We start from the raw sequence: 12,489 nt of genomic DNA on the forward strand, positions 1-12,489 counted from the left end.
CAAAAATATTCTTAAAAATCCACGATTATTGGCCTATTAACCTTTGAAAAATGTCACATTTATTAGCCCAATTATCCTTCCAAAAAACATTATTTAAAATTTTGCTACTATTTGTTCAGTAGTACTTTAAAAATATATATAAAAAATCATTGCTCTAATTATCCCTCCTTATAGCCCTTCAAAAATATTTTTAAAATTTCACGATTAGTAGTCCTTGAAAAATATTCTTAAAAGTCTACAATATAGAGAATTGGTAATAATTTTAATAATCTTAGATTATTGGTCCAAGTATCCTTCAAAAAATATTGGTTCAATTATCCTTGAAAATTCACAATTATTCGGCCCAATTTTCCTTTTAAAAAATATTTCTTATCTTTTAAAACATATCCTAAGAACGCCACGATTATTTTTGGCTTAATAGCCCCACAAAAAATATTTAAAAAATTCAATATTACGGGTTCAATAATACTTCAAAAAAATATTGACCTAATTATCCCATAAAAGTTTGCTCAAAAACACCATAAAAATTATTAATAAAATCAAATTTTAATAGTTTGGTTTATTTATATTAAAATAAAAACAAAAATATTTATCATTACAAACGCATACCATCCCTGAGCCTCCAAATATGAGCCCGTATCTTTTAGGTCAGGGACCACATGGGCTCTGTATGCAATATTATTTGGTCCAGTATACCGTTCAATATTTGGAAATTGTGGCCAACCAAGAAAATTTTGTATTTTGTGATATTCCAATACCTAAAATTGGAAAATATTTAAAAGATAATATATTTCCCCCTGTTATGGTTAAGCATTCTTCTCACATCGTCCGGGTGAATTTTTATAGCTTCATTCACATCAATCCATATAACTTTGGCTTTACATGTGGAAACCCATGGTTTATTATGCAATGTCATTGTACCAGTATAGGTATGATAATCGTCCAGGGACCTTGGTAGAAAATCGCTAAGCTTTATTGCTTCAGCCATGGGTAAGCTGTTGTTGCTGGGATAGTAAATAATCTCCGATAAGATTTCTTTTTTAATCGATGGCATGAACGTGGATTCGCCTTTTCTAACCTAGGAGACAAAACATCATTATATCATTAAAGGGATTTAAGAAATTGAAAATCCTCTTTTCCTACATGAAATATAATCGACAGTATGGCAAGTCCCTCATTCGCATTTACAGCTGCCTCAAAGTTCCCATACTTCATATTATAAAATGTAATATGCAGTTCGGCGGGGAATTTCACATCATTCCATGACCAGTCATCGGGTGTCTTATAAATCCAATTGAAATGAATTCCCTGAAAACGATATTTTCCCTTGCCTCTTAAGGGTCCATTGCTCAGTGTGGGTATTTTGTTGGTATCTCCATAGCTTATATTAAATACCAAATGTTCACCATTATTTACCAGCGTTATGCTCTGCATATGTTCATCGCAATTTTCACAGAGCAGCGGTGAAAATGTTTTATTTTCAATTTGAACCTCTACTTCGTCGTATGGAATGATGTGCTTTCCGGCACATACTACCCGACCAGAAGTTATGGCAGCTAATTTAAAGGACAAGTGGTATGAAATAATTATTAGCTACATTTTCTTTGAAACTTACCTTTGACACCTGTACTCCAAAATATTTCATAAAACGCTGTAGAACAAAAAAGTTTTTCTTTATAATTTTAAAATTGAAGACCTATAGAAGACCTTCTTTCTCATACAATAGAAGACCTCAGAGGATCATACATTCAATAGGAAACCTATGAATGGTCTGGTATTTAACCCCATCGCATTCCATAGAAGACCCATAGAAGATCTCATGTCAAAAGAAAAATTCTAGAAGGTCTTCTATCAAACGAGGGTATATAGAGGTATTTTGTCCATGTCAACTGTATTTCATTACCGAAGAGAACTATTATTTTCACTAAATATCTGAGATCCATTTTCATTGAGAATATTCGAAAAACTGAGCTTATTTAAAATAAATATGACGACTGAATATTTCAATTTAAAAATGCATTTGCTAATGGCCGATCCCTTGTGGAATACACAAAGGGATACAATTATAGTAGTACAATATTTTTTATAGATTCACTGATGCATTGCGGATTTTGTTTTTTAATATTTATACCCTAAAACACCATTCGTTGGAGATATTAAAAGCTTGATTAGGTATAAAAAGTTTGTAGCCCCTTGAAATATTGATCCTAGACTTACGATGTTGTATATGGATGTTCCTATCTCGCCGAGCTGAGGCGACATAAGCTATGTGTGCCCGTCCTCACGAAATTTCGCATGGAGTTGGTGTTAGAGTCACAAAAAACTATTATTTTTGGAGATGATAATTTTGACCTGCAACTGCAAAATTAGAAAATTTTGTGTTATGGCCCATTTCAACTTCTAAATATCATCTCCAAAAACAATAGCTGTCCAAAAATAATCGACGTTAAATTTTTGCATGGAAAAAGTGTTCAAGTTTTGGTTTGATTGGGCCAAAAATTATGTAACACCTCGAAATATTGATTTCCCACATAGGAAATTATATATCGATCTAGATATGTATGTCCGTCTGTCCATGTTAATTTGTAATCACTCTACAGGTTGCAATTATGGCCCGATCTTCACGAAATTTGGAATGTAGGTGGGGCTAGGGTCAGAATAGAACCCTATTTCTTTTGGAGATGATCGCATATTTAGGGGTTGAAATGAACCAAAAACTGAAAAATTTACTGATTTTACAGTTGCTGTACAGGTCGCAATTATAGACCAATCGACGCGGAAGTTAGCATGGGGCTAGAGCTTAGGGCTGGGTAGAAGTCTACCAATTTTGATGGTCATCGGGTAATATATAGGGTGAAATAGGTCATAACATTTGTGTTAAATAAAAGTAAAATTTTCCATTAAACCGCGAATATTTTTGATGACGGTGAAATCGCAAATAGACGAACAGGTCAATTCTGACCGTTACACAGATGTCGGTAGTAAATATATCGGATATATATCGCGAAATATATACAATGTGTATATATAAAGGAAGGGGGTGATAGCTAGAATGCTTATATCTCAAGAATGGCTGGACCGATTTTTACAAATTTTGTCAATTCAGAATGCCCTCGTGGCATAAAAGAAAAAAGTTAAAAAATCGTATAAAAGGATGCCAATAATGATGTTAATATATTTTTGTAGTATTTTGTGACGTATTTTTATTTTTTCATATTTTTTATCGCATACGATTTTTTCATTTTGACTTAAAAGATTGAAGTGTAAATTTTGTAATATTTTTTCACCTTACAACACAGATTGGTGTTATTATATACAGTCTGCAATTATCGTTCGATCCTCACAAGGGTAGTGTTAGGCTCAGGCCTATTATTTTCATGTATGGATGGACCAAAAACAGGGCTGTGACATAATTTCAAAAGCGAAATCTTTCAAAATGGATGTGGACATAAAGGGGCTTCTAATATATTGTAGTGTTGTAGGGTATCACATGGTCGGCCCGCAAGACTATAGCCTTTGCTTACTTGTTTTTTCATATTTATGTTTTGAAAAACGAAAAAACTAACAAGTAAAAAAGCTGCTAAGATCAGCCGGGCCGAACTTTTTATACCCTTCACCATTCGGAAGGAGCTTGAAAATTTTCAAAAAAAAAAACCGTCGAAAAATACCGAACGCAACTCGAAACAATTCCGCTGAATAATGTCGCTAATACCATCAAAACTCCGAATATTGGGAGGTACCGTTGTATGGGGGCTATACTAAAACGTGGACATGCAAAGATAATTTTCCGGCATAGGTTGTAGTACCCATTACGAACTTCAAATACGAAATTCCGCTGAATAATGTCGCGAAAATCCAGGAAATACCGAATATCTCGGGATAGCGTTAATTGGGGGCTACACCAAAACGTATATAGACAATTCTCTTCTAGTGGATAAAGTACTCGGAGGGAACTCCTTTGACTAAAATCATCAAAATACCGAATGTACAATTTTATGGAGGATATACGATATCGTGGACCTAAATATACAATTCTCTTTCAGGGGTAAAGTGCTCACAGAGAACTCCTTGTGTAGAATTGCAGACAATTCCATTGAAAAATGTGGTTATAATCATCAAAATACCGAATATCCGAGGTACTGTTCTATTGGGGCTGTACGATATCGTAGACCAATATAGCCCATTTTCGAACTTGACCTGTATACAGACAAAAGACTGATCTGTGCAAAATTGCAGCTTTCTATCTTAATACGTTTTGACTGTAGCGTGATTACAACAGACGAATGTCCCTCATATAACGGCACCTCCCGACATTCGGTATTTTGATGATTTTTGCGATGTTATTCACCGGAATCGTTTCAAATGTCGTATATAAAGTTCGGAACAGTTACTACAGCCTATGACACAAATTACTTATGCAGGACCACGTCTTCGTATAGCCCTCATATAACGGTTTTTCATTTGAGCGGTATTTTCCGACGGAATTTTTTTTTGAAATTATTCAAAATTCTTCTAAATGGTGGAGGGTATAAAAAGTTCGGCAGGGCAGAAATTAGCTGCTCTTTTTACTTGTTGGGTCAAAAATTATTATTTCGATGAGTTACAAAAGGAATGACGAACTTAATATATGGAGGATATTATCTATGTTGGAGGGTAAAAAAACCACTTTAATTGCTCCAAAGGTCTTCAAAAATTATTCTCAAAAAACCACGTTTAATGCTTTGGTGGTCCTAGGGAAAAATCCCTACAAAATCCACATTTATTTGGTGGTTCTTAGAGATCCGGAATTCTTTGGAAAAATAATATTCGAAAAAAATCTTTAGGAAAATATTCGAAAAAAAATTCATGCTTATACCTCTAAGAAATTTGTAGAAAATATCCTCAAAGAGCCCTCGATTGTTGACATATAAGTCACTTAAAAAATCTACGCCAAGGGTCCACATTTGTTGGTCTAAAATTCATCGATAAAAATATTTTTAAAAAATCTATATTGAAATATAATTTAAATTAAATATGTAATACAATAACAAAAACCACCACCGACACAACAAGTGACCAATGATAACAACTTATCTCCAGCGAACCAGTATTATAAAATGTACCATTTCCCTTGTCAGGATTCAACGAACGATAGATTACGCCTTTTGGTCCATAATATTCCTTTAAGGGATACATTTGTTTCATCCCGCTGTATGTTAGTAATTTTTCATATCCATGGACCTAGAAATGTACATTTTTATTTTTAAATCTCCAACTGGCAACTCAGTAGCGTACCTGATTTGGATGTATTTTTAGCGGTACTTCCATATCAATCCATATAATTTTTGTTAGACATGTTTTATCCCACTGTGCCCAAACGGTTATATTGCTTCCCGTATAGGTGTAATAATAATTAAGGGATTGTGGCAGAAAATCTTCCAAGGATAGACGCTTTTCTGTCGGTATTGTGACGTTTGTCTTCCAAGTGGTCACTTGGGCAACAAAATCATTGATGACTGACAAAAATCCGGTGCTTGGGACATGGGGTCTTACCTGAAAAAAAAGTTTTTATATTTTTTTATATATTTTTTAATTTGCATGCACCTACACGAAATCTCATTGACATTATGGCCACAGCTTCATGTTGTGGCAATGCCCTCTCATAGTTCCCGTATTTGGTATTGTAAAAATAGACATGTAACTCGGCTGGAAATGTAAAATTATTGAAATCCCATTCCTCAGGTGATTTTTCCAACCAATTGAAAGCGATCTTTTGGAAACGATATATACCCTTTCCCCTCAATGGTCCATTACTTAGGGTAGGCGTATTCTCAACATTGTCATAAATCAAATCAATGACTAAGACATCTCCATCATTTGTTAGAATCACCTGTTGTGATGACTCATTGCACCTCTGACACAGTAATGGATAATATAATCGTTCCTTAATTGGCACGTTTTGAAAGGGCAAAGTATGTTTTCCATCGCAGTGTATTCTCTCCAATTGCAGTGCGACTACTTTATTTGGAGAAAGAAATACAATTTAAATATTTAGAGGTTTTAAACGAAAATACTTTCAAGAGCGAAATAAACTTACCATTTAGGCCAAATATTCCCAGGAACGCTAAGTTTTATTTTAAAATAAATTTTTGAATTAATACCAAAGAAAATATTCTTATTTTTAATAAATTTTAACATTTTTAACCATTCAACTTTATAGACTTACCAAAAAATAAAATTATATCTCGAACACATTTAACGTCCATGTTGCTTTGAGACAAAATGCCGACTATTTCTAATATGGGTAATAAAATCAATGTTATAACAAATTTTAAAACTATTATCCAAATACATTCCTATAGGAATATAAAAACAAGTAAAAAAAACATTAAGTTCGGCCGGGCCGAACTTGGAATACCCTCCACCATATGGAACAAAATTGAAATTTTTCAAAAAAATAAAATCTGTTTAAAATCCTGTTAAAATCTTAAAAATACCGAATATAGCCGTTATATTGGGGTCTATATGAAGACATGGACCTGCATAAGCAACTTTTGTCATAAGCGATTACAATATTCAAATACGAAATTTGAAAAAAAAAATCGGGTGAATAATATACCTAAAATCATCAAAATACCGAATATAGAGAGCTACCGTTATATCGGGGACTATACGAAGACTTGGACCTGCATAGACAATTTTCTTTCACAACCTGTAGTACCTATTGGGAACTTTAAATACGAAATTTCAAACAATTTCAGTAAGTATCGCAAAAATTCCGAATATAGGGAGGTACTTATATATGTGGCATATACGTAGACCTGAACCTGCATAGACAATTTTCTGACATAGACTGTAGTTCCAATTACGCACTCTAAATACGAAATTTGAAACAACTCCGGTGAACAATGTCGCTAAATTCATTAAAATACCGAATATTGGGAGGTATCATTATGTACGTTATGTCTAAAACTATTATTTCGATGAGTTACAAACGGAATGACGAGCTTAATATACCCTCCATACTATGCTTGATGGATGGTATAACAATTGATTGTATTACACGTCATAAGCAAAGTTGCAAACCATATTCACAGATATTTAGTGGAAATTTTGCCTAAAATGGAACAGAAGGTCGGATAAACTTAACGTCGTTCAATCGTTGCAAAAAAACGTTGACAACCAACTGTTACTTCAATATCCAGTTTCAGAATTTAAGCTCTATTACTTCAACCAATGCCAGATTTAGTACTGTTAAGTACTTTTCGTACAATCATAGTACACATTTCTGAAACCAGATCCATATGTCAATCCCAGATACCAACAGAGACCTCAGTATAATTGCAGCAGGGATTGCAGGTCTATCCCTTCAGTCGATACTCAATTTTGTACCACTTAGTATTTTTCGTACGTATTCTTTCGTGTTGGTGGTGGGGTATGTCTCTATATTGGTAGTGGCATTCCTTATAAGGTAGTTTTTCGTTCAAATAATTTTGGTGTTTGTGAGTCGGTGTGTGTTGAGTTGAATATTGGGGCATTGGTTTTGCTTGTGGCGGTAGTATATCTTCCCCATGGCGATGTTCAGTCTTTCTGTGATGTACATGAGAGTTTGTTTGATCGCTTCTCTAATATCATTGTCCTTGGCGATTTTAACTGTAATTTATTTGTGTCTTCGAACTCTGTTTCGATGAGAGGATTATGCAGATCATTGGGGCTAACTATTGTGCATAACATGAAACCTACCCATTATGATTTGGCCCATAACTCTACCTCGTTAATTGATTTTTGCCTTACTAGTGATAATTTGTCCTTGGGTTTCTCGTCTCAGGGTCGATGTCCTGGTATATCACACCATGCCTTTGTTTTTGGTTCGCTTAACCTGCCTGTATTTTCAGAGGAGAGATTTATTGAGTATCGTAACTTTGGCCGAGCGGATTGGTTGGGCATTTTAAATTTCATATCCGATTTTGACTTCAACCCCTTATATTCCACTTCTGATGTGAATTGTCAACTTTCACTATTTGATTTGTTGTTTAACGCGCTATTGTCTTTCGTTCCTGTTTCTGTTCGTAAGGTCAACCCCAGGAATGATGCATGGTTGGAATCTGATGTGGTAAAATCGGCACGGATGTTTAGAGATCTTGCGTACTTTGAGTGGCGCAAGCGACCTATGGAGGGTAATAGAATAATATATTGTATGTATAGGAATCGTTGTAAGGCTGTGATGAGGAATGAGAGGCGTAAGTACTATAATGATCTCTTTGGTCGTATGAATAATAATCAGCTGTGGAAATCTCTAAAGTCGTTTGGTGTTTTGGGTAGTGATAATGAAGCTCCACCAATTGATGTCAATGCTGCTAATCATTATTTTTCCAGTGGGAATCCTGGTTTTGTGGGTAAGCGTGGTCAGTCTCTTTATAGTGAGGGTCATGTGGGAGATGATGTTTTTCGGTTTTATTGCATATTTTATTCTGATGTTGTAAGGTCATTAAATAAAGTTAAGTCGGGAGCTGTGGGGGTTGATGGCGTGCCAGTAAAGTTTTTTAAACTTATATTTCCTGTCATTTCCTGCATTTTGTTAACTCGATTTTTATGACATCTACTTTTCCTCGGGCGTGGAAGGTTGCACGAATTGTTCCTGTGCCGAAAACTGGTGAATCATTTGATTTGCCGAATCTGCGTCCCATTAGCATTCTACCTGCTATGTCAAAAGTCGTTGAGCATATTATTAAAGAAGCGATTGTTGACTTCCTTGATGATCGTAGGCTATTGAGTAGTTCTCAGTTTGGTTTTCGGCGACGATGTAGTACGACCACGCACTTATTATATCTTACTGACATGATTAGAGATGTATTTAATTCATCTGATGTTGGGTTATTATTGGGCCTTGACTTGTCAAAGGCTTTTGATTCGATAAACCATTCCCTTTTACTTGACAAGCTAAGGTTTAAGTTTGGTTTTTCATCTTCTGCGTGTCGTTTAATGGCTTCATATTTGGAAGGTAGGTCTCAGTTTGTTGTTCATTTGGGTGTTTCGTCTGAAGTTTGTAGTGTCCAATGTGGAGTCCCGCAAGGTTCTGTACTGGGACCGTTGTTATTTATTATGTTCATTAATGACATTGTGCACTCAGTTGTTGATGACAGGTGTTGTCTGTTTTTGTATGCAGATGATATTCATGTTTTCTTCAGAGAGGCTGATATTGCTGGGTTGGAAGGGTTGGTTAATTCTATTGTTTTGTCTCTTTCGTCGTGGATTTCGCTAAATGGCCTTATGATTAATTGGAATAAAACTAAAGCTATGCTGTTCAATGATCATTGTAATGGTGGTTCTCTTAATATTACTGTGGGTTCTGTGTTAGTGAAATTTGTTGATGAAATGAAATGTCTTGGTGTTATAATTGATCGGAAGTTGGACTTTAAGAGACACATTGATTCCTTGCTTTGTCGTATAAGGTTTCAGCTGCGGAGGCTGTATTGTCTTAATGCTTATTTGCCTTGTCATGTTAGGAAGAGAGTGGTTGTATCCTTGCTGCTATCGCAGGTAAATTATTGTCTAGAGGTAGTCTCCGGTACTACTTCTTCTCAAATGCAACGTATCCGTAGGGCGGTAAATTCGATTGTTCGTTATGTGTATGGCTTGCGTCGTGGTGATCATGTTTCTTGTTTTGTTAATGATCTCCTGGGATTGCCATTTAGCAGCTACGTTGATCTTCGTATTCTTCAATTTCATTACAGTGTTATGTGCAATTTTGACTCGCCTCTTCGTGGCAACTTTGTGTTTTGTAGATCATCTCGAAATCCTCAATTGTTGTGTCCAAGGTTTTCGTCCTCCATTGGTGAGAGATCATTTGTGGTTAGGGCGGTGAGATTGTGGAATCAGCTTCCTTTGGCCTTACGTACTTTTGCCCATACCAATTATCTGTTTAGGGTTAAAGTAATTGAATACCTTCGCCTAAATATGTAGGCTATGTTTTTGTAGTGGTTGCGTCGGTTTATTATGGGTCTTTCTTTTTGCTTTTCTTTTTGTTTGGGCTGGGGAGCCACTATATTATCTTCTTAATTTTATTTGTAGGGTATAATGTGAGTTACTATTTATACTCTGTTTTGTGAGTAATAAAATAGTTATCTCTTCTTTTTAGCTCGTTTCTGCTACACTTTTTCACTGCTCTACTAGACTATTGTTTAGTTGGTGATGGTGAATCGAGGTGTAGGGTTTGAGCTTCTCGTGAATTATTAAGATAAATTATTAGGTTTAATATGTTATTTGTTAAGTTTGAATTAATCATTGAATTTGTATTATGTTAGGGTATTGTAGATAGATAATATAAGTTATGGGCCCTGTGGGCTTATTTATATTTCTTTGTAAGGTAAATAAATGAAATGAAATAGCAGACACCACCAGTGACATCTGTATCAAAATTAATTTTCGTACAATCATAGTACACATTTCCAAAACCAGATCCATTTTTTAATCGCAAATACCAACAGAGATCTCGTATCAAATTTCCAGATTCCACCTCTATCCCTTCACTTAACACGAAATTTGGTTCCATTCAATGCTTTTTGCACTTGAAAAAATATTCGTAAAAAATCCAAGCTTATTGTTCAGATGGTCCTTGAAAAAATATTTTAAAAATCCACGCTTAAAATTGCCACAATAGTCCTTGAATAATATTCTTTAAAAATCCTCGCCTATTGTTTCTTGAAAAAAATATTTTTTAAAAATCCTCGCTTATTGTTACTTGAAAGAAATATTCTTTAAAATTCCACGCTTATTACTCCTTGAAAAAATATTCTTAAAAATCCACGTTTAAAATATCCACAATAGTCCTTAATTTTTTTTTTAAATCCACGTTTAAAATATCTAAAATATATCTTGAAAAAATATTCTATCTAAAATATTCAGATGGTCCTTGATAAAATATTCTTAAAAATATCCACTATAGTCCTTGAAAAATATTCTTAAAAAAATGTGCGCTTAAAACATTCACAATGGTCTTTGAAAAATATTTTCAAAAAATCAACGCTTAAAATATCCACGCTTATTGTTCAGAAGGTCCTTTAAAAATATTCTTAAAAAATCCAAGTTTCTTGCAGTGATGGTCCTTAAAAAAATATTCGTAAAAAATACTCGCTTATTGCTTAAATGGTCCATGAAAAAATACTTTTCAAAAATACGGGCCTAATGCTGTAAAGTTCCCTGAAAAACATATTCTTAAAAATCATTGCATATTGGTGTTATGGACCTTGAAAAAATATTCTTAAAAAAATCGCGCTTATTGCTGTAATGGTCCCTGAAAAAATATTCTTAACAAGTAAGCAAAGGCTATAGTCGTGCGGGGCCGACCATGTGATACCCTACAACACTACAATATGTTCGAAGTCCCCTTATATCCAAATCCAATTTAGAAGATTTCGTTTTTGAAATAATGTCAAAGAGCCTGCCAAGAGGTTGCCCTGAATTTGGCCAAGATTTACGCACTTCGTAGTTTTGTTAAGTATTCCAAACAATTTCACACGAAAGTTGTGGTCCATTTTACAGCTAAATATAATCCAATGGTCATCCAAAATGCTAGACTTCTTCCCTGTCCTTAAGTCTCTTCTGATGCGAAATTCCGTGTCGGTTAGTTTTCAATTGTGGCCTATAGAGCGACTACCAAATTAGAAAAAATTATTTTTTTTAGTCCATTTCACCTCTAAATTTACATTTTAAGAACAATAGGCTTTAATTCTGACCCTAACCCTACCCCTATGCAAATTTTCGTGAGGATCGGACGACAATTGCGATATAATATACCCTCAGAACGTAGTGTTGGTGGCTGTTAAAAATTTAGAAAATTTACAATTCAAAACTTTAAGTCAAATTGAAAAAATCGCATGCTATAAAAATATGACAAAAATTGAAAAAAAAATCGACAAAATATATTCACTCTTTTATTGGTATTTTTTTTTCGAGATTTCTTTAGATTTTATCGTTTTCTGGCAAGAGGCCATTTTGAATTGATGGGAATTGTGAAGATCGGCCCAGCGGTTCTTTATTTATAAGCAGAATAAATAAGATCAATTTATTTACATATATGTTGTACCTATTTTGCTATATATCCGATTTCTTGGCTATAAGCATAAATTTAATGACCATAAGTTATCTTTTAATATTTTCTTGATTTGGCTGGGATTGAAAATATTCACGGTTTAGTGGAAATTTTCCTATTTTCCTACATAAAAGTTATGGTCTATTTTACCCGCTAATTATTGTCCGAAGGCCACCCAAATTGGTAGGTTTCTGGCCACTCCTAAACTCTAACTCCATGTATATTTTCGCGTAGATTGTTTTTACTCCATTTCATCCCCTAAATATCGTGCAAACATCTCCAAAAACAATAGGGTTCTATTCTGACCATAACCCCACCCCCATTTTTAATTTCCTGAGGATCGGTTCATAATTGAGACCTATAGCTTGATTACAAATTAACATGGACAGACGGACCGACGGACATACATAGCTAGATCG

The 12,489-nt window shown here is 34.5% G+C and overlaps 1 protein-coding gene across 1 annotated transcript; it reads right to left on the reverse strand.

Moving 5' to 3' along the window:
* Window positions 1-227: 227 nt before the first annotated feature.
* LOC131803824 (uncharacterized) lies at window positions 228-6,245 on the reverse strand. The gene is made up of 9 exons (XM_059125544.1): window positions 6,206-6,245; window positions 6,077-6,103; window positions 5,588-5,997; window positions 5,275-5,532; window positions 5,103-5,220; window positions 1,616-1,651; window positions 1,144-1,556; window positions 883-1,078; window positions 228-235 (listed from the first exon to the last, which is right to left on the reverse strand). The coding sequence occupies exons 1-9, from the start codon at window positions 6,243-6,245 to the stop codon at window positions 228-230; spliced, it is 1,506 nt and encodes a 501-aa protein (XP_058981527.1).
* Window positions 6,246-12,489: the final 6,244 nt, after the last annotated feature.

Source organism: Musca domestica, unplaced genomic scaffold (assembly GCF_030504385.1).
Source record: "Musca domestica strain aabys unplaced genomic scaffold, Musca_domestica.polishedcontigs.V.1.1 34, whole genome shotgun sequence".
Lineage (NCBI taxonomy): Eukaryota > Metazoa > Arthropoda > Insecta > Diptera > Muscidae > Musca > Musca domestica.

Coding starts and splice junctions, on each gene's coding strand:
- LOC131803824 (XM_059125544.1), bottom strand. CDS start 6,245: ATGGACGTTAAATGTGTTCGAGATATAATTTTATTTTTTG. Junction 5,998..6,076: donor GGGAATATTTGGCCTAAATG/GTAAGTTTATTT, acceptor CTCCAAATAAAG/TAGTCGCACTGCAATTGGAG. Junction 1,079..1,143: donor TACTGTCGATTATATTTCAT/GTAGGAAAAGAG, acceptor TTTGTCTCCTAG/GTTAGAAAAGGCGAATCCAC.